General features: G+C 42.7%; 1 protein-coding gene across 1 annotated transcript in view; it reads right to left on the reverse strand.

Moving 5' to 3' along the window:
- The window catches only part of NDUFA9 (NADH:ubiquinone oxidoreductase subunit A9), a gene marked incomplete in the record, with an annotated part of 561,760 nt that overhangs the window by 146,024 nt on the left and 391,219 nt on the right, over positions 1–24,517 (reverse strand). The window contains 1 exon segment of the mRNA XM_044087558.1: positions 18,249–18,344. Within this exon segment, the coding sequence (XP_043943493.1) occupies positions 18,249–18,344 (96 nt within the window).

The raw sequence follows: 24,517 nt of genomic DNA on the forward strand, positions 1-24,517 counted from the left end.
CTGATAGTTTCTGGGTCCGCCCTAGGACTCTTATAAAGATATTTATGAGCCTCAGGCACCCTGTAATACCTATCCGGTTTAACAGGAGCAGGAGGCAGAGAATCAGGATTAAGAGAAGCCTCTGCAAACACATCTTCCACAACATCCAGAACAGGGGTATAGCCAAGGGCCTATGCTGGGGTAACAGCAAAAATTCCCTAAGCCTTTTCCGAGAATCAGAGAAGTCCTGACCTTCCCACTTAAAATGTTCCCTCATAGAATGAAGTGTCTCTGAAAAAGAAAAATCCTCTGGAGGAGAAGCAGAAGGAGTGGAATCATCTGCATCAGAATCAGAATAAGGAGAGTACTCCTGCAGGTCTTCAGCTGAAGACTCTGAAACATCCGAAGCCTGCTCAAAACTTCCCAACTCTGGCTCCACCCTAGGCCTCTTATCTGGAGGGGGCAAAGAACCTCTAATCAGAGTAATCAAATCTTCTGCCATTTTAAGCATGTGCTTCTTAGGCACAGACCCTGCTGAACTAGGAGTGACACCAACAGAAGCTAAAACTGGCCTGCCTCTGGGAGAAGCCTTGGAAACAGAAGGAGAAGGCCTAACCACCCTAGGAAGGGAGGGGAGTACAGTAACTTGAGAAGCCCCTTCAGCCTGACCTGCCTCCTGAGAGACCACCTCCTGCAAAATCAAAGTCTCCCCCTGAGACTCCAGAGAGGACTCCGTCGGAACCACCGGTTCCACTGAAGCCTCTAAAGAACCGGCGTCCGGAACGGATGACTCATCTTGCCTGGGTTTAACTGCTTTGTCTTTGCGCTTCTTCGCAGAAGCAGGCGCCGGAGAATCCGACGGCATATTATAATTGCACCACTTCCCAAAGACCAGCCTAGCACAATCTAACCTCCGCTTAATAGTGCGTTTATTGAACCTAGCACAAAAGCGGCACCCAACAACGTCGTGCTCAGGCCCCAGACAAGGAATACACAAAGAATGATAATCCCTATGCGGTATCTGTTTCCCACAAGAAATACAGTTATTCACTTTTTCTGACATCCGGTAAAACACTGAGGCAAGAAAAAACCAAAATATTCTAACGGGTACTTAGCCAACTTGGATTCGGTCTGAAACTCCGAATTCGAAAAATTTCAGAACGCCGAACGGCACTTGCAACGCTGCTTCTGCATCGGACCATGCGGCAAAAAAGACTGAGGAAATTACGTCGGTCATGCGCTTTTGTACCCTGACGTCCTGATGTCAGTTTTAAGCGCCTTGACCAACGTCAGCCTTATACTTTGGTATTCGGGCCGACCGAGGACAGCGGACTACCCATATGTAAGGACTGCAGCAATGTGAGATGAAGAACATCTTCTAGTTCCCCCTTGGAAGTCGTGTCGCCAACCTATAGGTTTCCCTTTCTTCAGGGGACCAGACCGAAATCTTCCAGCCCTCACTCCACTTCATCCTCAGTTAGATCCTCTTGGAGTCTCTCTAAACAGAGGTGGCTGGATGATGGAGATTCCTCAAGACGCAGATACAGTTGGGGGTTTTATCTACTCCGTCCCCCACTGGATCCATAAGCCACCATCCTACCTTTGTACCACTGATAAAACCTTCTCCAGTCAGACCTCCTACTTCATAGCCCTCGGATGCGGAGGTTACCAAAGTTGATACATCAGATCAGATTTGCTCTTCCTTCCTCAGCTCCAATGATGTCTCTGATCCCATTGTCTCAGACCTAGTTGGAGCATGATGGATCTCTGATCCAAAGCATTGGCAATGGGTCAGAGGATATGTCTTTGGCTTTGAAGTGTTCTGAGCCATTGCTTTCCTTCGGAACCTCAGCGCTGGTCAGCTCTGCTCCAACTACCACTTCGAGGCATGGGATCCGTGAGGGTCCTGGTCTTGTCTGCTCAGAAAGCTACAGCTCCAGAGGTACTGCCTAGGACATCTCCGGGTCCTTCTGCATTCGAAGTTGTGGAGTGTGTTTTCTCCCAGCTGAGAATTACTTTGGTTCTACCTCTTTTGGATCCTACTCTGACTCCTGCGTCTGAGCCTCTCATCCTCCACCTCAGGGACAGCCAGACCCTAAGAGCTTCCGAGCATCTCTCCTAACAACCCCCCCCCTTCTGATACCTCTCCAGAGCATCCCACCAAGGAGGTCCCGCAAAAGAGATTGCATAAAAGGAGGTGCCCAGATTCCCCTCAGAAATCTTCAACAAAAGACACAGATTTTGATGAAGGGGAAGGGTCCCCCAAGATCTCCATCTGATGTCTTCTTTGGAGACATCTTTGAAATCCTATGCCAGAGGGGGTTGGTCTACTCAAAGCCCTTCCTCAGGAGTCCATGTTCTTGAAAGGCTTCGGGTCTGGCCCTTCTACATCCTGGGCGACTCCTGCAGATAACCTTACAGACCCTATCTCCTGCAGAGCATGGAAGGAGCTGGACACCATGGAGCCCTTACCAAGAGCAGCTGGCAAAATCCTCAGTGCCACTTCCGATAAGCAATACTGGACAGAAAGATACCCCCTGTAAATGCCATGGTTGTTGTTGTGGCAGCCACGAAGGAGCTAGGTGAACAGAGTTCCACTGTCCATCCCCCTAACAGGTGTTGGACAGATTCGGGAAGGGGGTCTACACATCGACCTCCACACTGTGATTGCCAAATTATTTGGCCCAATTTATCAGGTTGCAGAGGGACGTAAAGGAACTCTCCAACACTACCCCGTGGTCCATGTCTCGAGAGGAACAGAAAACCTTTTCCTCAAGAATGGCAACCCTACAATCCATTTGTAACACGTCCAAGAGGTTAATCTCTCATGCTCCTGAGGTTCCTCAAAGGCTGCCGGTTCAGGCATTACCTTAAGGAAACAAGCCTAGATGAGACTTTGTGACTTTGCAGAACCTTTCAAGGTATCATTCATCAAAGCTCCTTTTGATGGATGGTCACTCTTTGGATCAACCATAAAAGATGCACTCTGTCTGCTATTGGAATCAAATTCTCTACCCTGCAAAGACCATTTTCCAGGAACCAACAAGGAGTTAAGAAACTGTGGTTCAAGAAGTCACCAGGGCCTTTCCAGGGTTCACAGGGAGAGTTTTCCCCTATATGCAGTGGGGAACAAATAATTTGGCAGATGCTGTCAACATGGCAGAGGTCGTCCACAGAACCTAGGATCTTGAGATTCCTTCTTGGCCACATTATTTCAGTGCTCCTGAACAGCTGCCCGACTTTCCCTCTCTGGAAGTAGTCGGGGGGGGGGGGGACTTATCCTTGCACCTAAATGCCTGGCTAGCCATTACAAATGACAGTTGGGTGCAAAGGATCATATCCAGAGGATATTACACTCCTTTTTCAAAATTCCCACGCCACAGAAAAATCTCCTCAATGTTCCATCCAATCAGAGGGACACAACAGCACAAAAAAAATCACAAAACTGCTAGAAAAGCTTTTACCACAAAGATTTACAAGAGTAAGTGGGAAAGATTGGCCATTTGGTCTCACCAAAAAATATGGACCCTTTTACTACCCCCCATTCCAGCAGTTCTAGACTTCCTTGCTTCAGTTTTTCAGAATGCAGCAAGCTATTCCACGGTCAAGGTACAGTTAACAGCCAGTTACCACATAGGTGAAAGTTGGTCTTTGGCTTCTTCCAAATTGTGTGAGGTACCTTCTTGCTTAGACGTCCGTTTAAAGAACTCTGTCATCCATGGGATCTTACGATGGTTTTAAAAGCTCTTGTTCGCTCTCCCTTCAAACCTTCTGCCAATGTAGATCTCAAATTATCATGGAAGACCTCATTCTTGCTGGCTATAACCTCGGCTAGGAGAATTTCAGAATTGCAACCACTCTTCCAAACTGCTGTATTTGTATTGGATTTTCCATAAAGACAGTCACCCTACGTACAAAATCAGACCTTTTAACAAAAGTCGCCTCTGAAAATATCAATCCAATTTACAGTCAGTTACATTTTTATTTGGACAGAACAAATGCCTTCAGAAAATTTGACTAATTGTTTCCTTTTCAGAGCAAAGCTGGGGAAGCCTATATTCATAGTAACCCTAGCTAAATTACACACTGCATTTCTCATGTTTATTCTGCAAAAGGAATCACGCCTCCTGGGCATGTGACACAGCACATACTACTAGGTCAATGTCCACCTCAGCAACTTTTTGGTCTAGTGTATCTACTGATGCTATCTGTGCAGTCACCTCCTGGTCAAATACTCTTACCTTTGTTAAGCGTTATGAACTGGATACTGTAACCAGAAACAGAGCATCCTTTGGCTCTGCAGTACTCCGGAATATCCTTCCATGAATGAAGGCCACCAAAGAGATATGTAGCTGGTGACTCTGTCCCACAGATTAAGGAATGAATGACAATGACAACATCAGATGAAGTTTTGTACTCACCATAATGTTCCATTGGTGTTGTTCATTGTCATGCTTCCTCAACCCCCCCCCCCCCCTTCTCTCTTGTCCCTTCTGGGAAGGCTTACAGCGGTGTTTCAGGAACAGCTGCTCCTTTTGAGCTGATTTCATTTTTTTCTATCTTACTATAATTTTATATACTTTTGTGTACGTACTGTGCATATACAGCTGAAGCAAACTTGATTTGAGGTAATCTACAGGATTGGAGCATTGTGGGTAAGGGAGGAGCTAGAGAGTTGGATCCTAAGCTGCAGAAGCAGCCGAGTCAGATCTGAGGTCTGTACCCACAGGCTGAGGAAGTAAGAAAATGGACACGCGAGTACACAACGTGTTTTTTTCCACATAAAACAGTGGCAGTTAAGCTACAGGCTAGACTGAGCCAGCTTCTTTTCCTGAGACTCCAACCATCTTGCCTAGTTCATTTGAAGGAACTGGATTTAATATAGTCTTTTTATTAGAAGTGGGGGGGGGGGGTCACTGGGGGTAGAGAATCAGGGTATGAAGACAAAGGTGCTTGGAGGCCAAGCAAGGCACAGCATTACCCTGAATTTCTTTAATGCTTTCTTTAGGCAGAAGCTCAAAAATATCCTCCCAAACTGGGACCGATGAAGGGAAGGGTCTTCACAACCAGGATCTCATCCTCCAAAAGGATCATAAAATCCTGCTGATCTCAGGGGCAGCCAGTTATTCTCTCAACTGAAAAAAAGTCATTAAATCTAGCCAGCATTTGGGGAAAAAGAAAACTGTTTGGATTCCGGAACCTGTTCGCCCTCAGAGGAAATGAAGTAATCAGACTGACACTTCTGAAACCTCATACACTGCATCCCCTTCAAAATCAGGATTCTTGGACAGTTGAAAGATGGTGGTAGGACCAGTGTTACTCATAACCAAGATATACACCTTGCAATCAACTGCCTGAACAAAGAATCTAGCTACAGCCACCAACTAAGGTGGAAAAAAAGTACAGTTGTGTACACTTACCATAAATGTAGATGCTAGAGTGTATTCACTGTTGCAGTCATCACCTGTGGGTTTATCCCTGCTGTGGTAACCCTCGGCCAGCCCGAATACCAGTCTCAATGTTCTTGTGCACTGGCTGCTGTCGCCTGTAGTCTCACGTCAGGTCGTCAGTACTATAAAGCAAGGCAGCCAGCATCATTACATCAATTTTTCTAGCTCTAACCAGTCAGAAGCACAACGGAAAAGAGAGAAGTGGACCTGGTGGCTAACAGCCACCTTGGGAAGCATGTGTCCCCCTAGGGGAAGATGTGAAAAAGGGGGATGGAGGGAGGGAAACCGCAACAGTGAATACATTTGGACATCTACATTTATGGTAAGTGTACACAACTGTACTATGTTCTTCGTATTTCACTGTTGCAGTCATCACCGGTGGGAGGATTCCCAAAGCTGAGATAAAGGGTGGAAGGATAGACAGAGTCCTAGGTATGGATCAGGAGGCCCTGCAGAACTGCAGAGGCAAACCCTGCCCTAGACTTCGAAAAGAGAGGTAGACAGTAAAGGTGGCCGCTTCCAATATGTCCCTGGTAGGTACTCCTCCGAGGAAGGCAGTGGAAGTGGAGGTTGCCCTAGTGGAGTGAGTACAGATTGACCTAGGGATGGGTTTCCCATGTATTTTGTAGCATAAAGGGATACAGTGTGATATCCATTTGGAAATGGTTTGTTTGGAGATGGGCTTCCACTCTTCCCCTGGGGCAAAGCTTACAAGAAGCTGGTCAGTTTTTCTGAATGGCTTAGTGCGGTCCAGATAGTATCTTAGTTGTCTGTGCACATCTAGTGAGTGTAGAATTTTCCCCCTTGTTTTGAGGGTTGGGAAAGAAGGTGGGAAGGTGTATGGGCTGGTTAAGGGTCACATCAGATACCACCTTGGGCATAAAGGAGGGATTAGTCCTCAGGGAGACTCTGTCAGCATGGAAAATTATGAAGGGCTCGACAGCCATGAGAGCTTGAAGTTCTGAGACCTTTTTGGCTGAGGTGATAGCTAGCAGGAAGGCAGTCTTCCAGGAGAGACATTTCAATTACGTAGAAGTGGCAGGTTCAAAAGGGGGTAAAGTTAGTTTCTCTAACACATAATTCAGGTCCCAGGGTGGAGTAGGTCTTCTGGGAGGCCTGATATTAGAAGCCCCGATGAGGAATTGCTTAAATCAAAGGATGAGAGACGAGGGGTGGGTCTGAATCACAATGGGCAGAGATGGCAGAGGCATGGATTTTAATAGAGAAAAAGGACAGGCCACTATTGAGCAACTCTAAGTAATCCAGGAAGAAAGGGATGGAAGGTTGGGAGGTACTGCCCCCTTTTGACGGCTTCCAGGAGCAGAATCTTTTCCATTTTCCTGCAAAAGGTTTTCTTGTGTTGGGCCTTCTGGCCTCTGTGATGTTGTCCAGGACCGGTTTGCTTAACAGTACCTTGTTGTTAGTTTTTAGTGTATAAGCCAAGCTGAAAGTTTGAGAGTCTGTAGGTCTGGGTGCAGTACCTTTCCCCCTCTCCTGGGTTGAGGTCTGACCTTAGAGGAAGCAGTTTGGGTGGCTGTAAAAAGCTGAAAGTTTGAGAGTCTGTAGGTCTGGGTGCAGTACCTTTCCCCCTCTCCTGGGTTGAGGTCTGACCTTAGAGGAAGCAGTTTGGGTGGCTGTAAGGTCAGACTGCATAGTAAGGGGTACACCAATGCTGCCTGAGCCAATCTAGAGCAATGAGGATGGCCTTTGGTCTCTCCTCCCTTATTTGATCAGAACCTTGGGAAGAAGGGGCAGAGGAGGGTATACTTACTCAGAGGGAGCTCCAGGAGAAGGATAAGGCATCCACCTTCCATGCCAGGAAGTGATACTCCCTGGTAGAAAACTTGTGCAGCTGGTAATTGAGGTGCGAGGCAAAGAGGTCCACCTCTGGGGTCCCCCACTCCTGAGTGATTTGCAGAAAGATTTCTCTGTTGAGCTGCCATTCGTGAGGGTCCAGTAAGTTTCTGCTTAGGTGGTCTGCCACTGTGTTGTTGATCCCTGGTAAGTATTGGGCAATTAGGTGTAGCCCCATGGAGGTGGCTGTAAGCCACAGACTCATGGCTAACCTGCACAGGGGATAAGATTGTGTGGCCCCCTGCTTGTTGATGTACCACATTACTGTGGTGTTGTCTGTTTTAAGGATGACGCCTGGCCTGAGATGGGGCTGGAAGGAAGTCAGAGCGTTTTTTTTACTGCCATCATTTCTTTTTGGTTGATGTGCAAGTGGAGCTGCTGGGCATTCCAAAGGCCTTGGGTACACCTGCCTGCTAGGCGACCCAAGCTATGTCTGAGGCATCGGTGGCGATTGTCTGGCCAGAACGGCGGAGGATGAAGGGAAGACCCTTGTTTATGGCAGAAGTTCTCCGCCCACCAGAGAAAATAGTCCCTTATGCAAGGGATCAGTGAGAGAGTGGTCTCTAGGGACTGAAAGTGCTGACACCAAAGGTTCTTTAAGTACCACTGAAGCTTTATCATGTGAAGCCTGGCGAGGGAGATGAGAAGGATGCAAGATGCCATGTATCCCAGAGCTTGCAGGAACTTCCTCGCAGTGAGGTGACTTATGGAAGCCAGCTGGGTGAAGTAGAGAGGCAGGAAGATCTGTTTTTCTGGGGATAGGAAGGCCATTTGGATAGCTGTCTCTAGCACAGCTCTCAGGAAAACAATTTCCCTGGTGGGATTTTGCTTTGATTTTTTCTCATGGATGGTGAACCCTAGGGAAGCTAGGAGTTTTTTTGACAAAGAGAAGAACCTGGAGCAACTTTTCTTTGCTGTTTGCCTGAATGAGCCAGTCGTCCAGTTAAGGGTAAATCTGTATATTTCACTGTCTGCAGAATGCTATAGCTGGGGCCAAGCATTTGGTGAATACTCTGGGAGCAGTAGATAAGCCAAAGGGCAGTGCAGAGAAAGTACAGTTGTGTACACTTACCATAAATGTAGATGTTAGAGTGTATTCACTGTTGCAGTCATTACATTTGGGTTATCAGCTTGCAGGTAGCCCTCAGTCAGCCTGATTAACAAAGTCTTGGGTCCTGCATTGGTTGCTGTCCCTTCTTCCATGATGTCAGGTCATCAGCGGTATAAAAGAAATGAGGAGAAATAATTTTTAATACGCATTAGTCCTTAGTTATAAAGATCCAATTGTCCTTGAAGTGGGTGAGCCTTCTTCCTAGTTTTAGATGAGTGAAAGGAGGGCAGGGGGGTGGGGTTGGGGGAGTCATTGTGAGTGCTTACCACAGAAGTTTGGCTTAGAACTCCCGGCCTTTGTCAGCATAGATTTTGCTTTGTCTTCCATCTTTTTAAGTACCTCTTCTGCTTTTTCCCCAAACAGGCGTTCCTTGTCTAGGGTTGCATCAATAAGTTTAGACTTGACATGATTAGGGAGAGGTTGTTCCTTCAGCCATGCATGTCTTCTAATAACAGATCCCATCACTGCTGCCCTGCTAGACGCTTCTAGGGCGTCATATCCACATCGTAATGTGGCCATTTGACAAGCAGAGTGTAGTAATTCTGCCAGCTCTTTTGAGTTGGCACCATCAGGAGAGGTAGCAATCTTCTGTTTTAATTGTTTCAAAGTGTGTTGTTGATATTTCAACATATGGAACTGACAATTGAGTGCTCTGATAGCTAAGGTTGCAGAAGTGTATACTTTCTTACCCCATCTGTCCAGAGCTCTGGAGTCTTTGTCAGAAGGAAGAGGATTTTTGGCAGAACTAGTCTTAGCTCCTTTGGGTCCCTGTGTAATGACCTCAGGGTCTGCAGCAGGGTTCCTGTACAGGTATTTTTGAGAATCCGGTACTCTGTAGTACCTGTCAGGTTTAGCTGGAGGAGGAAGCAGGGCATCAAGGGCTAAACTGGATTCAAGGAAAACATCATCCACCACTTCTAGAACAGGTGGGATGGCCAGGGGTCTGTGCTGGGGCAGGTCCAGAAACTCTCTAAGTCGTTGCTTTGACTGTGGGTAGTGTGAGATTCCCATTGAAAATGTTCCCTGAGGGAGTGAAGGGTTTCCCCAAAGGAGAGGTCCTCTGGATGGGATGCAGAGGGGATGGATTCCTTGCATCTGAATCCTCAAACAGTTAAGGGCTGCTGTTCCTCCTCAAAGGCAGAATAATCTGATTCCTCAGACTCTTGGTCTGTCATAATTTCTGGAGAAGGCACCCTTTTCCTTTCTGGAGAGGGGGCTTGAATACCTCAGATAAAGGAGATGAGATCCTCTGCCATTTTAAGCATTTGATCTTGGGGTGGGGGAGCAGTAGCAAGATGAAGGCTAGAAGCAGAGGCCTGAGAGAATCTGTTGGTCTCCGAGAAGCGGTAGGTCGGAAATATCGGTAGTGCGAACGAACTCCTCTGAAGCCGGTGCCTGCGTAGCGGCTCCAGACCAAACCAAGGCAGAGGCAGCCAAATGCGTTGAAGACGAAGTGGATTTCTGCGGTATGCAGGACTCTGAAAGGGTCTCGGCAGAGAAAAAAAAACAAATGAAGCAGCACAACAGGATAGAAAAAAATCTTTTCTTTACTGGATTCTGGTACCTCGGCCTTCGCCTTCACATGGAATAATAATGTAAAGCACAAACCAGTATAAATACACACCCCACATAATCAATCATGTCAATTAAACAATTAATTAATCAAATATAAATGTATCACTTCTTAAAGAAATATACATATATATAAATGTGTATACACGTGTATATACATATAATATATACACATATATAATATAATAACATACACATTGTGCACACACAGAATACAAAAAAATATATAAAAATTTTATATCATACATCTAAATTCATACCATTAGGAAATAGTGTTCCATAGTTTACAATAAATCTAGATTCCATATTCAATAATTTTATTTGAAAATTTATATTGCTATCTCCCATTCCCCATGGTCTTGCCAGAATACTAAATTTGAAACCAGTTTGTTCTCCATTGTGAAATTGATGAAAGTGGCTTGCAACTGGACTATCAAGTCTACTGTTCCTAATATCCCCCAGGTGTTCCAAGATTCTTAACTTAACCCTACGTTTCGTTTGTCCTATGTACCATTTTTGTTTAACACAGTTACACCCAATAATGTATACCACCCCAGAGGAATTGCAGTCAAAATGATCTAGTGCATGGTATATAACCCCATTGATTTTACGACCATCTAAATTAATAATTTTATCACACACCTTGCATTTATTACAAGCAAAAGAGCCTGCATTTACTTCCCTATCCTTCTTGCCCTTACTTCTAACTAATTCCTTCAGATTTTTGCATCTTCTGTAAGAAAAAATAATATTTTTCGGAACTATATTCCTCAAAAAATCATCACTAGTTATAATAGGCCACATGTTCAATACAATTCTCTTCAAAATTGAGGAAAAAGGAGAGAATTTGTCTACAAAAAATATTTTGTCCATCTCCACAAGGTCCTTTTTCTTGGAATAAAGGTTTTTGTTCACAAGTCTCTTCCTATTATTGACTGCAATCCCCTGTTCATTCAAATTTAACATTCCTTCCACTTTGGTCCTATGTGAATAAATAATATTCCTAGAATAACCTCTGTCCATTAGTCTCTTACAAATAATGTCAAATTCCCTTTGGACATTGATATTTTCAGATGTATTCATAGCAATTCGTCTAAATTCACCAAATGGCAATGACTCAATTAAAGAATTGCTATGCATACTGGTTGCATGCAAGAAATTATTCACTGCTGTCTTTTTGTGAAAAGGCTTGTGTTCAACCGTCCCCCTTGAGCCAATGTAAAAGTGCACATCCAAAAAATCCATGTTCTTGACATTTACCTGATAAGTAAAGTCCAGTCCACATGGATTCAATTTTGAACTTGTAATGAAAACATCAAAATCTCTTGGATTACCTCTACATAGAAACAAGAGGTCATCTATAAATCTCTTGTAGATCAAAACATTGTTCTGAAAAAACTTTGTAGTGTAAATAAATAAATTTTCAAAATGGCCCATAAACAGAATGGCATATGAAGGTGCAAAACTGGCACCCATGGCCGTTCCCTCTTTTTGTAAAAAATATTTTTTGTTGAATTCAAAAACATTATGAGTAAGACAGAATTCCACCAGTGAGATAATGAAGTGAGTTTTTGGTCCTTCCCCCATGAATGTATAAATAGCCTCAAGGCCCCATTGTGTAGAAATAGATGTGTATAATGAAACCACATCAACACTGGCCCAATAATAATTATCTTGCCAGATCCTTCCTCTGAAACTGTCGCAAACCTCTTTGGTATTCTTTACATGTGATGGAATTCTCACTAGATATTCCTTTAATATGGAGTCCAAAAATATGCCCACATTTTGTGAAAAAGCCCCCTTTCCCGACACTATTGGACGTCCGGGGGGGTTTGCCAAATTTTTATGTATTTTTGGCAAAATAAAAAACCTGGCATCATTTGGACTTTTAATGTACAGTTTCCTAACATCACCCTGGGAGAAGAAACCAAGCCTTTCACCTTTTCTAACAATTCCAAAAGTTTGTTATTAAACTCAACAATGGGATTCGTAGACAGAGACATATATACCCTGTTATCTGAAAGCAACTTAAGGGCTATAGAATTATATCTATCTTTGTCAAAAACAACCCAATTGCCACCTTTTATCTGATTCCAAGAATACATATTTGTCACTCATCTTTCTTAACTCACATAAAGCTTGCCACTCCTCCTTGTGTAAATTATAACTTTTCGCATGTTGTTTAAACAAAAAATATTCCTCCATAACCTGCTTGTGTAACGCCTTTTCAAAAAAACTTATGCAAGAATTATTTCTAGCAGGATTGAAATCACTGACATATGGAACCTTAGGAATAGTAAGTTTGCCATACCCTGTGTTATATTCAAACATCCTACTGGCGTTATTGACATTCACATTCACCATATTTTCAACATCATCATGAATATCAATTATTTCATTTTCATAAATGGAAATATCCATTAATGAACTATTCAAAATTGAGTCATTTGCAACATCGTCATTGTCATCAAAATTCTCATTAAGACCAATATCCGTTTTTTGTCTGTGAAAGTAAACTTTTAAATACAATTTTCTACAGAAGGCCTTAACCTCCAAAAGAACCTCCGCTAGTGAAGGAATGTATGTGGGTATGAATTTCGTGCCCTTGTATAAAACATTACACATACTTTCAGTTATCAAACAATCTGATAGATTAACTATATTTAAACTGTCATGGCAAGAAGTGGTATTAACTACATTACAAGAGTCATTGTAAACAAACGAAAGACTTGGTCTCGTAAAAACAGACCTTATTATTGGTAGTCCATTAGTATCTTTTATTCCCTCTAGGCTGGAAACGCCGATTTCGGCCTTTTCTTTGAGTCGATCCCTCATTAGAAGAAGCACCTGAGTTTAATGTCTCATTAGAAAGACCCTCCGTACTGATGTTTTCAAACGAAACACTTTTCTTACTTGAGCTTGCTTCTACAGAGAAGTAGCAAGATGAAGGCTAGAAGCAGAGGCCTGAGAGAATCTGTTGGTCTCCGAGAAGCAGTAGGTCGGAAATATCGGTAGTGCGAACGAACTCCTCTGAAGCCGGTGCCTGCGTAGCGGCTCCAGACCAAACCAAGGCAGAGGCAGCCAAATGCGTTGAAGACGAAGTGGATTTCTGCGGTATGCAGGACTCTGAAAGGGTCTCGGCAGAGGCCTGCATAGAAAGCGAGTCTGGCATCAGGGGCTGCGAAAGCGCCTCACTGAATTCCTGTGAACTGATGACTTGCTTAGCGGTAGCGTCATCGGAAGGCTTAGCCTTGTGAGGCCTGTCTTTTATCTTAACGTTTTTTCGGAATGTCAGCGGTTTGTTGGCTGATGGATGCCATATCGGAATTCAAAAATGGAATACGAAAACAGTTATCTACAAAAAGAGCTCTACGGCGAATGGTTCAAGCATTAAAGAGGGCACAGAAACAGCAACGAGGGACATTGTGGTCTGGGCCTAAACAAGTGATGCAGTAAGAATGAAAGTCTCTGTGTGGGATCTGCTTTCCACTGGCGAGACAATTGTTAACTTTTTCAGACATTGGTTAGAGCAAGAAAAAAAGGGTCCCCAATGGGGTACTTAGCTTTAGACGTTTTCTACTGAAATTCGACTTCTGGTAGCGACCGACCAGCACTCGTGCAAACTGCTTCTGCTACGGGCTCCATGGCAAGAAAGACCGATGTAATGACGTCAGCTGCCTTGCTTTATAGTACTGACGACCTGACATCAACTACAGGCGACTGCAGCCAGTGCACAAAAATATTGACTCTGGTATTTGGGCCGGCTGAGGGCTACCACAGCAGGGATAACCCACAGGTAATGACTGCAGCAGTGAAACATGAAGAACATCAGTAAGAGACAGCTCCCTTACAACATGAATGGTCTTAGGACTCTCTTGCATGCACACTAGTGGTAGAATCCCTCCGGGGGTGGTTCAACACTAGCAAAAGATTCTCTATCCCTGACATCTCCTGCAGCTCAACAGTTTGCTTCTTCCATTACCTGAAGCAGGTAATTGTACATCCCAGGAGGATGTGTCTGACTCATGTCATACACAACTGTGGTACTAAAACCACACTGGGTGAACCTGGAAGTAACAGAAGGTGAGTGGTCAGATAGATTGCCTAAACTCCACAGTCAGAATCCATACGTTTAGGCTTTTTTTTTTTTTTTGTTTTTTTTTTTTTAGATGGGGGGGGGGCACCATATCAGAGTCATCAGGGGACAAAAAAACTAGCTAGATTAATACCAAATACTGACTGCATGGTCAACCCAGTAAAAAGAAAAACAAAAAAAAAGACAAAAAACACTATTCGCCCTCTAAATAGCAAGATCTATTTCTACAGGGACTCTATTCTGAACATTGCACTGACTAAAATGACAAGCGACTGCAGTAACTGCTCTAAACACAAAATGCACGTCACAAAGTACCCCAATTTTAAAACATGAAGGTTAATTTCAACCCCAAATAAACAAACACAAACTAGCCTTAGACAAGGAATCTAGTATAAACTTAAGAAATGTTTCACATACAAAATGCTGCCAAAATCGCATTTTAAATGAAAATAGTCTACTCAATCACCTCAAACAATCATAGCCCTAGAGAAAAAAAAACTGCAAGAACAGCAAGTTTTACTGTCAAAGCTTTCAAATGAAGCTTTTAATTAATGGGTATATCGGCCAAGAGTAACTCAAAGCTTTGGAAGTATGAGGTAATGAGAAACTTTAGTACAGAAACTTAGTTTAACATTCTCAAACAGCCATAAAACACATTACAAGGGTTACAAACCTCAAAGAAACTAAGAATCAGCTTACACTAAAACAGTATAAATCTTATACTGTACGAAAATAAAATACTGAAGGAAGGAAAGCCCCCCTGTATTCTCCAATATGGGGGTACACCCCCACACTCCTATTTATGTATATCAACTCAGAGGTCACACCAGCATGGGGAAATGGGAATCCTTTGCACACCAGTGATTCAACCTTCAGGTGAAAAGCCAGCAAGCTGCACATTAACTGACAGTTGATCACTACTTCTACTGTTTCAGAAACAAGACTGCTCCTGTGCCAATTCTTACGGCTGTTCTGACAGCCTTAGTCCTACAGAAAAGACGAACACAAGCAAATCCCACTGCCAAAGAATGTGGCCAAAGAGTGGCATTCTCTTTTTACAAAATGATTTCAATACAGAAACAAATCTTACAACAATGATCCTTCTGATGTATAGCCAAGGCAAGCTTCACACTCCGTCTTGGTGTCAGTGGCTGAATGTTCCCAGCATAAGTATCCTTATTTTTATGTGTAAAATTTCAGATTATCAACTTGATAATGACCGATGAACATTCTATGCTACAGCCCTATTAAACATTAGTTTAATTATGAAAGCAGTAATGACTTGCATTAAAAAGCTGTCTTGCTAGAAGGCAATTTCATGTCAACTGAACCTAGTGCAAATATGCCCGAGTTGGAATTGGTCAACTGAAATTTTCTAGCACCCATGAGTAAGCAGTACACCAACTGTTTTAAATAATACGCTGCGAAGATAAAAAGATTTAAGCAAACCACAAGGAGATCAACATCAAGTAATGAAAGCTTCTGACTCAAAGTTATGTTATTACCAAGATGGGAAACCTTTCATATGGACTCTCAACTAAAATAATTGCTTCACCTGTTACAGTAACACTACCACATAATGCTTAACTTCTAAGATGGGTTAAAAAAAACACAAGTGGTTCCTTTCAGACCACAGACTAAAGAGAAGTTCAAACTGACGCCGCATTAAACCCAAAGCGCCAGGGACTAATTCTGCCACTACCACATAGTAGTAATGCTATCCGAATCTGTGTTTTCTTTTCCACCTCAATCCTATACTCACTATTACTCCAATTGTGTTAATAAACTGACCCCTCCCCCAATATAAAATCAAATGCAGGAAGCAAAATGACTGAGGGCATAACAGCTTGTGAAACTAAAGGTTAGATACATTTCGACAATCTACAGATGGACCAGTGTTTTTTGAAAACATTACTAGACAGTTGGTCACTTAGCATTGTTAAACTAAAAAAAGGCACTTGGAGACTTTCTACACTACAAGGTTAAATAAGATCTAGTTTCAAGGTCTTACACAGATTGCCTATTTTTTCTTTTAGCAATGGCAAAAGGTAATATCAGAAAAAAAGTTGCACACACAGACACACACACAGACACACAGACACACAGACACACAGACACACAGACACACAGACACACAGACACACAGACACACAGACACACAGACACACAGACACACAGACACACAGACACACAGACACACAGACACACAGACACAATTTTTAAACAGGAGATTAAGATGTTCAAAAACATGGCCTGAAAAGCAACACTGGAAGGAGTTAGTTATCCAGTTTTCATCCCATGACAGCATGCACATACAGAATATTCAACAAAGAAAACAAAAAAAACTTCACCAGGAGCACATCCTCTTTTTGGTTAGCATCCACTACAAACATGTCTCCAAACAGTGGGTCTATCATCAAGTTTACTTGGAAGGGCACTTCCGTCCCCTAAAGAAAATCTCTAGCACAAGTTTATCTACAGACACGACTCAATACAAACTCACTAATATTAGCAGGGGGGGGCAATAAAGTAAGCAGACAACACAGCAAATCAAACACATGCCTTATTCCGTAATAAAAAGCTAGTTGTGATAGACGTGTGCCAACTATAATATAGAAAATTACGATCAGTTCCCCAACCATAAATCTGTTTATTAGTGTTTGAGACACGGATGCCAAAAAATTCAACTCGAGAGCAAAGTTCAAGAGATGGATCCTGGCATCCATGTCAAGAACAAATAATTTAGGGTTATGCCTGAAATCAGATGCCAATTCTTTGTACTGCATGGAGCTTTATCTGCTCCATGTACTACTAGGTACAGGAAAAAGAATAAGTGTTTTGCAGGCTTTCAAAGCAGTAAATCACTTTGCCACTTAGCGAGTGCTGTCAGAAAGGCAATGTAGCAGAGTTATTCTCACCTTGCAATGCCTCTCTTCAGATTTTCACAGAATGTAAAGATTTCTGCCTCATTTGCTTGGTCTGCTTCTCTTAAAACACAGACAAATCACGGAGGACTGAGGTCAATGAATACATAAACTTAAGTTTCAGAGTTTGTACCCTTCACAGAAAACGCAGGCGGGCTCACTTCCTGTTATCCTAGTAACGTTCTCTGTTTGTAAGAGGAAGGGACACCTTAACAGTACAGATAACAGGCAGAACAAAATCTTTTATTCTGCTGCTATCATTTGCTGCTCTGTAGTAGCAGATTTTACTGCCTAGAGTGGAACCCAACCTTAAAAAGTTAAGCTGCGGGTACTTAACATTGTTATGGTCAGACTGTGTGCCACACTAGCTCTTAACTGTTTTGTCTTTCCGAATACTGGAGCGTAATTACCTTGCTCCACGCACTAAAAAACTATAGAGTAACGTCAGATGTGGTCAAGTCTCTACTAATTATGTAGAGTATTTAGATTACACAACTTTGACGGTTGATGATCCACTGAAGGTGCAGTCCACTGTATTCTTCTACACTTAATCAAAAAATATCTAAACAGCTACCACACCCATAACCCTTTCAAAACTGAATTGAAAGCACAAAAACGTACTTACCACACTAACTTAAACTGCGAAGAAATGGCAAACACTACAATAAATGAAAAATGTTCCCTCTCACTGGGCAAACACCACACTAATGTGCCCTCTCACTGTCTGTAGCATTCAACAGTATAGTTAAATTAAGCTCGCAGTTTGATGAACCACATAATTTAACTTCCTCCACACAAACTGTTAAAGCAACATCATGAACAATATACATAGCCCAACAAACCATCATAAAATACAGTGATTAGTGGTTCTTGATGTTTACTGTTATTTAATGCAAGTGGCCACTGACAGCAAACTCAATGACTCTGCCTTCAAAGGAACATGCTACCGAGGATAACTACACGGAACAAGCTCCCATAAAAAAAAATGGATTGCTGCAGTAAATCTTACATTAAAGTGATGCTAAATATTAAAGCTGAAATTTGGAAAACATGCCTCGTCAGGAAATGGCAGAGTTATGTAGAAATAAGGGATGAAATGTCACAAAATTAAAGAGTTTATTGCAAATGTGATGAAAAACACACATAAGACAACTGGATTGAAGTATCTTCAAAGAAATTTAAATGGACAGTTTCTTCCTTGACAATACATGTTTAATTCTGAAAATAACACACAACAATAACAAAAATCATCATATACTCACTGATATAAAGGACGCGGCAATGGGTATGGGAAATAATTTCGGTGTGTAACAGCATATATGTATTCTACCAAATCATACAGGAGGTATCGGTTGGGTCTGTAAATTAAAAAAAAAAAAAAAAGACATTATGGCACAGCTAACTGGTGCACATAATATATTTCTAAACTTACAGCAGGCAGTAAAAATGATGTAGCAACAGTTAAAAAAAATCTGTAGATAACTGCATGCATATAAAGCGGTTCATAGAGAAGGTAAATGGCTGGATTTATAAATATCTTACTAAATGTTATACAACAGGCAGTGTAAACAGAGCTTATGCACTGTACTTTTGTAATATTCCAGTACAACTCATCACAAAAAAAAAAAAGAAAAAAAGCCCAGTTTATGATACTGATTCTGGAAAATACATACTTGCTAATACACTACCCTTACACCAACAGTGAGCTAGTGTTCATTTTGAATTTGCCTTTACTACAACTAATCCCCTTCAGTACTCAGACTGAAGACAGACCACATATGTACAGTCAAGTCAAACATTTTGGAATACATTTACTTCAGTTTTTCAATGAAAAGACCCCCATACACACACACCAGTTACATGCTAACAGTTAATGCAACAAAACGATTGCAATATACTACTGCACATACAACACAGGCAAAAAGAGCCACTGCTTCCAACTTACATAGAGGTTTGATGGTAGCACAGACAGTGGTTTTCATGCATTGGAGATACTGTGAGTACGCAACAGTTCGAGCTTATGCAGTAGTAGATTCACCGTAAAGAGCTTGATAGTTTTATTGGTCATCAGAACACAGAAGCAGACCATCCCTGACATTGTCAAAGCATATATACAAAAATGCAGTGCGAATGATGTTAAACTGCCTAAGCTTTCAAGTTTCAGGAAGTGAAGAGATGTAACTTGCTTTTAAATCAACACTATAATGCTAAACATTGCTTCCATGTGATCTTTCCTTCAGTTGTGTAAATTTACATAGCTACCAGTTACCAAATATGGTTTGTCAGAGCAATGCATTTTTTTTTTTGTTAAAAGCTGTGCATTGTCTCCCCCATGATGCAGTTCAACAGTATGCTAGCATTACTGACACTTGTGAACACAAGTGTACATTTTTTTTAAACAAAATGGTGTACTTTGTTTCCCCTACAATCAATAGTGGAAAACAATGCAATTTACTTCAGTCAAGAGCAGAGTACATTATTTTGCTTTCAACAAATGCCTCAAAGTTTACTAATTGGATAAGCTAGAATGCATACATATTAGAAATGGGGTCCTGTAAAAGCATGACAATGAGAAGGGGGGCTGCATAGGTTTTTTTCCCCTCTCTCTCTCCAAGCAAATAGCTAAAAAACATGAAATTGACATGATAATGCACATGCCATGTACTTGCTGGTTCCTCTTTCCTAATTAGGGAAAAACATTCTGTACTACACAGGAAATTACTCAAATTTATTTTGTTTGATAACATACTTATAAGTGGAAATTACAAATGCATCTGGATGAATTTTTTTCAGCTTCTTAAACTGTAATAAACATTTCAGTTATACTTTGGTAGGATGCACAAAGTACAGTTTTGTACCTACCATAAATGTAGATGTTAGAGTGTAGACACTGCTGTAGTCATTACACTTGGGTTATCCTGCCGTCAGGCGGTTCCGCAGTCGGCCAGAATTCCAAAGTCTTGGTCCGGCGTCGGTTGCTGTCGCCTCCTCCCTGAAGTCAGTGCGACAGGGGTATACAAGATGCAGACGACGCCATTTTCTTCAATTTTTCTTGCCCCAGATGTCAGGTGCCTCTAAATATGTAGGCAATTCCAATTGCTAATAAAACATACATAAGAAAAGCAACAAACAACTTAAAGCTACCAGCAAATACTCCCCATAGGTAGTAAGGGTAGAAGAAATAGGTACGTACCAGCCAGTAAGAAGGGATGGAGGGAGGGTAACCTGGACTGCAGCAGTGTCTACACTCCAACTTCTATATTTATGGTAGGTACAAAACTGTACTATGTTCATTGTCTTACACTGCTGCAGTCATTACACATGGGTAGAATCCCAAAGCTGAGGAAGGGTGGCTGGTCCGATAAGGCATTTGGGGTGGCTATAAGGCCCTGCAGCACTGCAGTGGCGAAGCCAGCTCTGGATTTAGAGTATAAAGGTAGACAGTAATGCTTGGTGAAGGTGTGTACAGGACTCCAAGTTGCCGCTTCCAAAATATCCTTGGTAGGTACTCCTCTGAGGTAGGCAGCTGAAGTGGCTGTTGCCCTGGTGGAGCGAGATCTAATGCTGCTAGGTACAGGTTTTCCATGGTATGTGTAGCAGAAACGTATACAATGTCCTATCCATTTTGAAATAGTCTGCTTTGAAATGGCTTTTCCCTGTGCTCCTGCAGCATATGCTACCAATAATTGCTCAGATTTTCTGAAAGCATTGGTTTTGTCCAAGTAGAAGTGTAACTGCCTGTGAATGTCCAAAGAGTGCATTAGTCTCTCTCCTTTATTCTGTGGTTTAGGATAAAAAGTTGGCAGTTAAATAGTTTGGTTTAGAGCCATACTGGATACCACCTTTGGCATAAAAGTAGTGTTAGTTCGTAAAGACACCCTGTCCTGGTGGAAAATGAGGAAAGTCCTTTGTCCAGCATCTCGGTTAAGTATTGTAGTATCTGAGGAATGTTTGGGACAGGAGGGTCAAGGCTGTGAGCTTGGTTCCAGGCACAGAATCTCTTCCATTTATCCAAATAGGCTTTCCTGGTACTAGGCCTTCTGGCCTCCAGAATGACATCCATAACAGCTTTGGAGAGAGGCATTGCTTGCTTGACTAAGGAATCTTCCATGCAGCTAGGTTTAAGGTCTTTAGCTGGCTGTGTAGTATTTGTTTGTTGTGCTGAGTCAGCAGATGTGGGATTTGAGGCAAAATCCAGGGTGGTCCTTGTGCTAAGCTCCTTAAGATTGGGTACCAGTGCTGGCGTGGCCAGTCTGGTGCAATCAGGATCATCTTCGGCTCTTCCTGCCTGGCTTTTATGAGTACCTTTGGCAGGAGAGGTAGTGGTGGGAAAGCATATACTTGTAGGTTCTTCCAGCTGAATGAGAGGGCATCCACTTTCCATGCTTGTGGATGGCAACTCCTTGTGCAGAATTTTTGTAGCTGGCAGTTTATTGGGGATGCAAACAGATCTATGTCCGGACTCTACCATTTCTGTGTTATCATTCTGAATATTTGTGGATTCAACTCCCATTCGTGGGGATCCATGATGTTTCTGCTTAAGTCGTCTGCCAGTGTGTTTTTCTCTCCTGGCAGGAATTAGCTGTGTTCCATAAGGTCATAGCTTGTCTGCATAGGGGGTAGGAGTGAGTGCCCCCTTGCTTGTTTATGTACCACATAACTGTGGTGGTGTCTGTCCTTTAGTAGTAGTTGTCCTGGATGCAGCAGGTCCTTGAAATCTATAATCGCATTTTGTACAGATAGCATCTTTTTGATTGATGTGAAGATGCCTTTGTTCTGCGGTCCACGTGCCCTGATTTTGCCTGCCATGTGTGCTCCCCAGGCGTAATCTGATGCATCAGTTGTCAGTGTTTGCCTGGCTGTGGGTTGTGTAAAAGGCTGTCCCTTGTTGAGGTGACAAGCTTGAGCCCACCATTGAAACTCCTGTTGAAGGCAAGGGATTAGTGGTATAACTGTTTCCAAACTTGACAGTGTTGAGACCATACATTCTTTAGGTACCATTGTAGTTTCCTCATATGCAGTCTGGCATATGGAATTAGTAGTATGCAGGATGCCATGTAACCCAAGGCCTGCAGAATTTTTCTTGCAGGGAGCTGGGTCTTTGTTGCCATCAATTGAAAGTATTGAGTCAGTTGTCCTTGTTTGTCTGGCGTGAGATCAGCCATCTGGGCCGTTGTGTTCAAGCTGGCACCCAGGAATAGAATCTCTTGCGAGGGCACTAGTTTTGATTTCTTTTTGTTTACTGTGTACCCCAGGCAACTTAATAACTTTTTTACAAATGGCAGATGCTGTAGAAGAATGTCCTTGCTCTCTGCGTGAATCAGGCAGTCGTCCATGTACGGATAAATTTAAATTCCTTTCTGTCTGCAAAATGCAATTACTGGTGCCAGGCACTTTGTGAAGACCCTGGGTGCAGTAGATAAGCCAAAGAGCAGTGCAGAGAATTGGTAGTGCATTGAACCAGCTATGAATCTGAGGTATCTTCTGCAGTTTTGTCTGATAGGGACATGCAGGTATGCCTCTTTGAGGTCCAAAGTCACGAGCCAAGCTTTCTTTCCCAGCATGGGAAGAAGCTGCTGTAATGTCAACATTTTGAATTTCGGAACATCCAGGTAAGTGATTAGAGATGAAAGATCCAGAATGGGCCTCCAGGCTTTGTCCTTTCTGGGTACCAGAAAGAGTCTTGAGTAAAATCCTTGTCCTTGCTCCTGTACATTGAACAAAACATGCTGGAGGGATAGGTTCCTGACCCAGAGACTCCCCATACTCTGGAATAGACTGCCCATACATGTCAAGCAGAGCACCTCATTGGCCCTCTTCAAAACGAACCTTGATGATTGGATGGGAGATAGGAAATTCACCCCGGGGATCATGTCAGTCACCCTGCTAGACAGGGACCCAGAGAGGTAAATATTGTGGGAAAAAAATTGCAGGGAATTGTTATGTCTAGGCTTGCATAGGCCTTGGGGCCGATATCCTAGTACCAACCTATGAACCTACGATGGTACCTTTTGAATAGCTCTCATATCCATGAGTGCTATAATTTGTTTTTGAGCCTCTTCCCATTGATTTGGTGGTAGATTTGGCATTCCTTTTAACCTTGGTTGAGTGTGAAAGTGGAACCTCTAACCTTGAAATACAATGTTGAGAACCCATTTGTCTTTGGTGATCATTTACCAATTGTGGAAGAGTGCCAGTTTTCCTCCCAAGGGGGCTGCCAAGAAGGATTTCTTTGGCAGCTGTAGTGGGAAGTCATTGGAGCTGCTTTTTATATGGTTGTGGCCAGTCTTCCCCTTCTTTCTGGCCTGATGCAACCCATTGTCGAGGCCTGTAAGGACCTTGTGTTTGACCTCTACCTCTTGGATGTCTGTATCTTCCCCTTTGAGGTCTGTCTGTAATTGGAAAGGACCAATTCTTAGTTGGCCAGTTTCTGCTAAATCTAGGAGGCTGAACCTGTAAGAAATCCTTCACCGTTTGCATAGATTTTGCCTTATCCTCCATTTCTTTAATACCTTGTCTGCCTTAAATCCAAATAACACATCCTGCTGCAAAGGTGCATCCAATAATTTTGCTTTAACATGATCTGGTAACGTATGTTCTTTTAATCAAGCATGTCTTCTAATGACAGAGCCTGTAACGCTGCTCTGCAGGAGGCCTCTAGAGAATCAAAACCACATTGCAAAGTATGCTTTCCCACTTGTTCAGTTGCATGCAATAAATCCTGCATTTCTTTAAAATTAGGCGGATCTGATTCTGGAAGCATTTTTTGTTTTAACTGAGACAGTAAAAATTGCTGATATTTTAGCATGTGAAACTGGCAATTTAAGGCTCTCATTGCTAAAGTTGCAGACGTATATACTTTCTTTCCCCATCTGTCTAATGCTCTGGAATCTCTGTCAGAGGGCACTGGATTCTTGGCTGATGAGGCCTTAACTCCTTTGGGTCCCTGAGAAATAGTTTCAGGGTAAGCGACAGGGCTTTTATACAGAAATTTGTGTGAGTCAGGGACTCTGTAGTATCGGTCAGGTTTAACAGGGGCTGGAGGTAAGGAATCAGGATTTAAGCTGGATTCAGTATAAACCATCCACAATATCGAACACTGGTGGAATAGCAAGGGGTCTGTGTTGAGGTAATAAAAGGAAGTCTCTGAGCCTTTTCTTGGATTCTGAGTAATCCTGGCCTTCCCAGTGGAAATGCTCCCTCATGGTATGTAGGGTTTCCCCAAAGTAGTCGTCCTCAGGCGGTGAGGCTGATGGAATTGATTCCTCAGCTACAGAATCCTCTCATAAGGGGGTAAAGAGTATCCTAGGCCTGAGGATGAATCAGAAGAGATGGACAACTGGTCGGATGAGTCATAGTCTGCATCCTGTCTACGCCTTTTATCAGGAAGGGGATGGGACCCCCTGATCAGAGTAATTAGGTCTTCGGCCATTTTGAGCATGCATTTGTTTCTTAGGCATGGAGGCCTGTCCTGGAGAATGCTGTAATTGTTTCTTTGACTTTAAAGGAGGCTTAGACTTAGCTGAGGGTT

This window comes from Protopterus annectens, chromosome 11.part0 (assembly GCF_019279795.1).
Source record: "Protopterus annectens isolate FY-2018-M chromosome 11.part0, PAN1.0, whole genome shotgun sequence".
Classification (NCBI taxonomy): Eukaryota; Metazoa; Chordata; order Ceratodontiformes; family Protopteridae; genus Protopterus; species Protopterus annectens.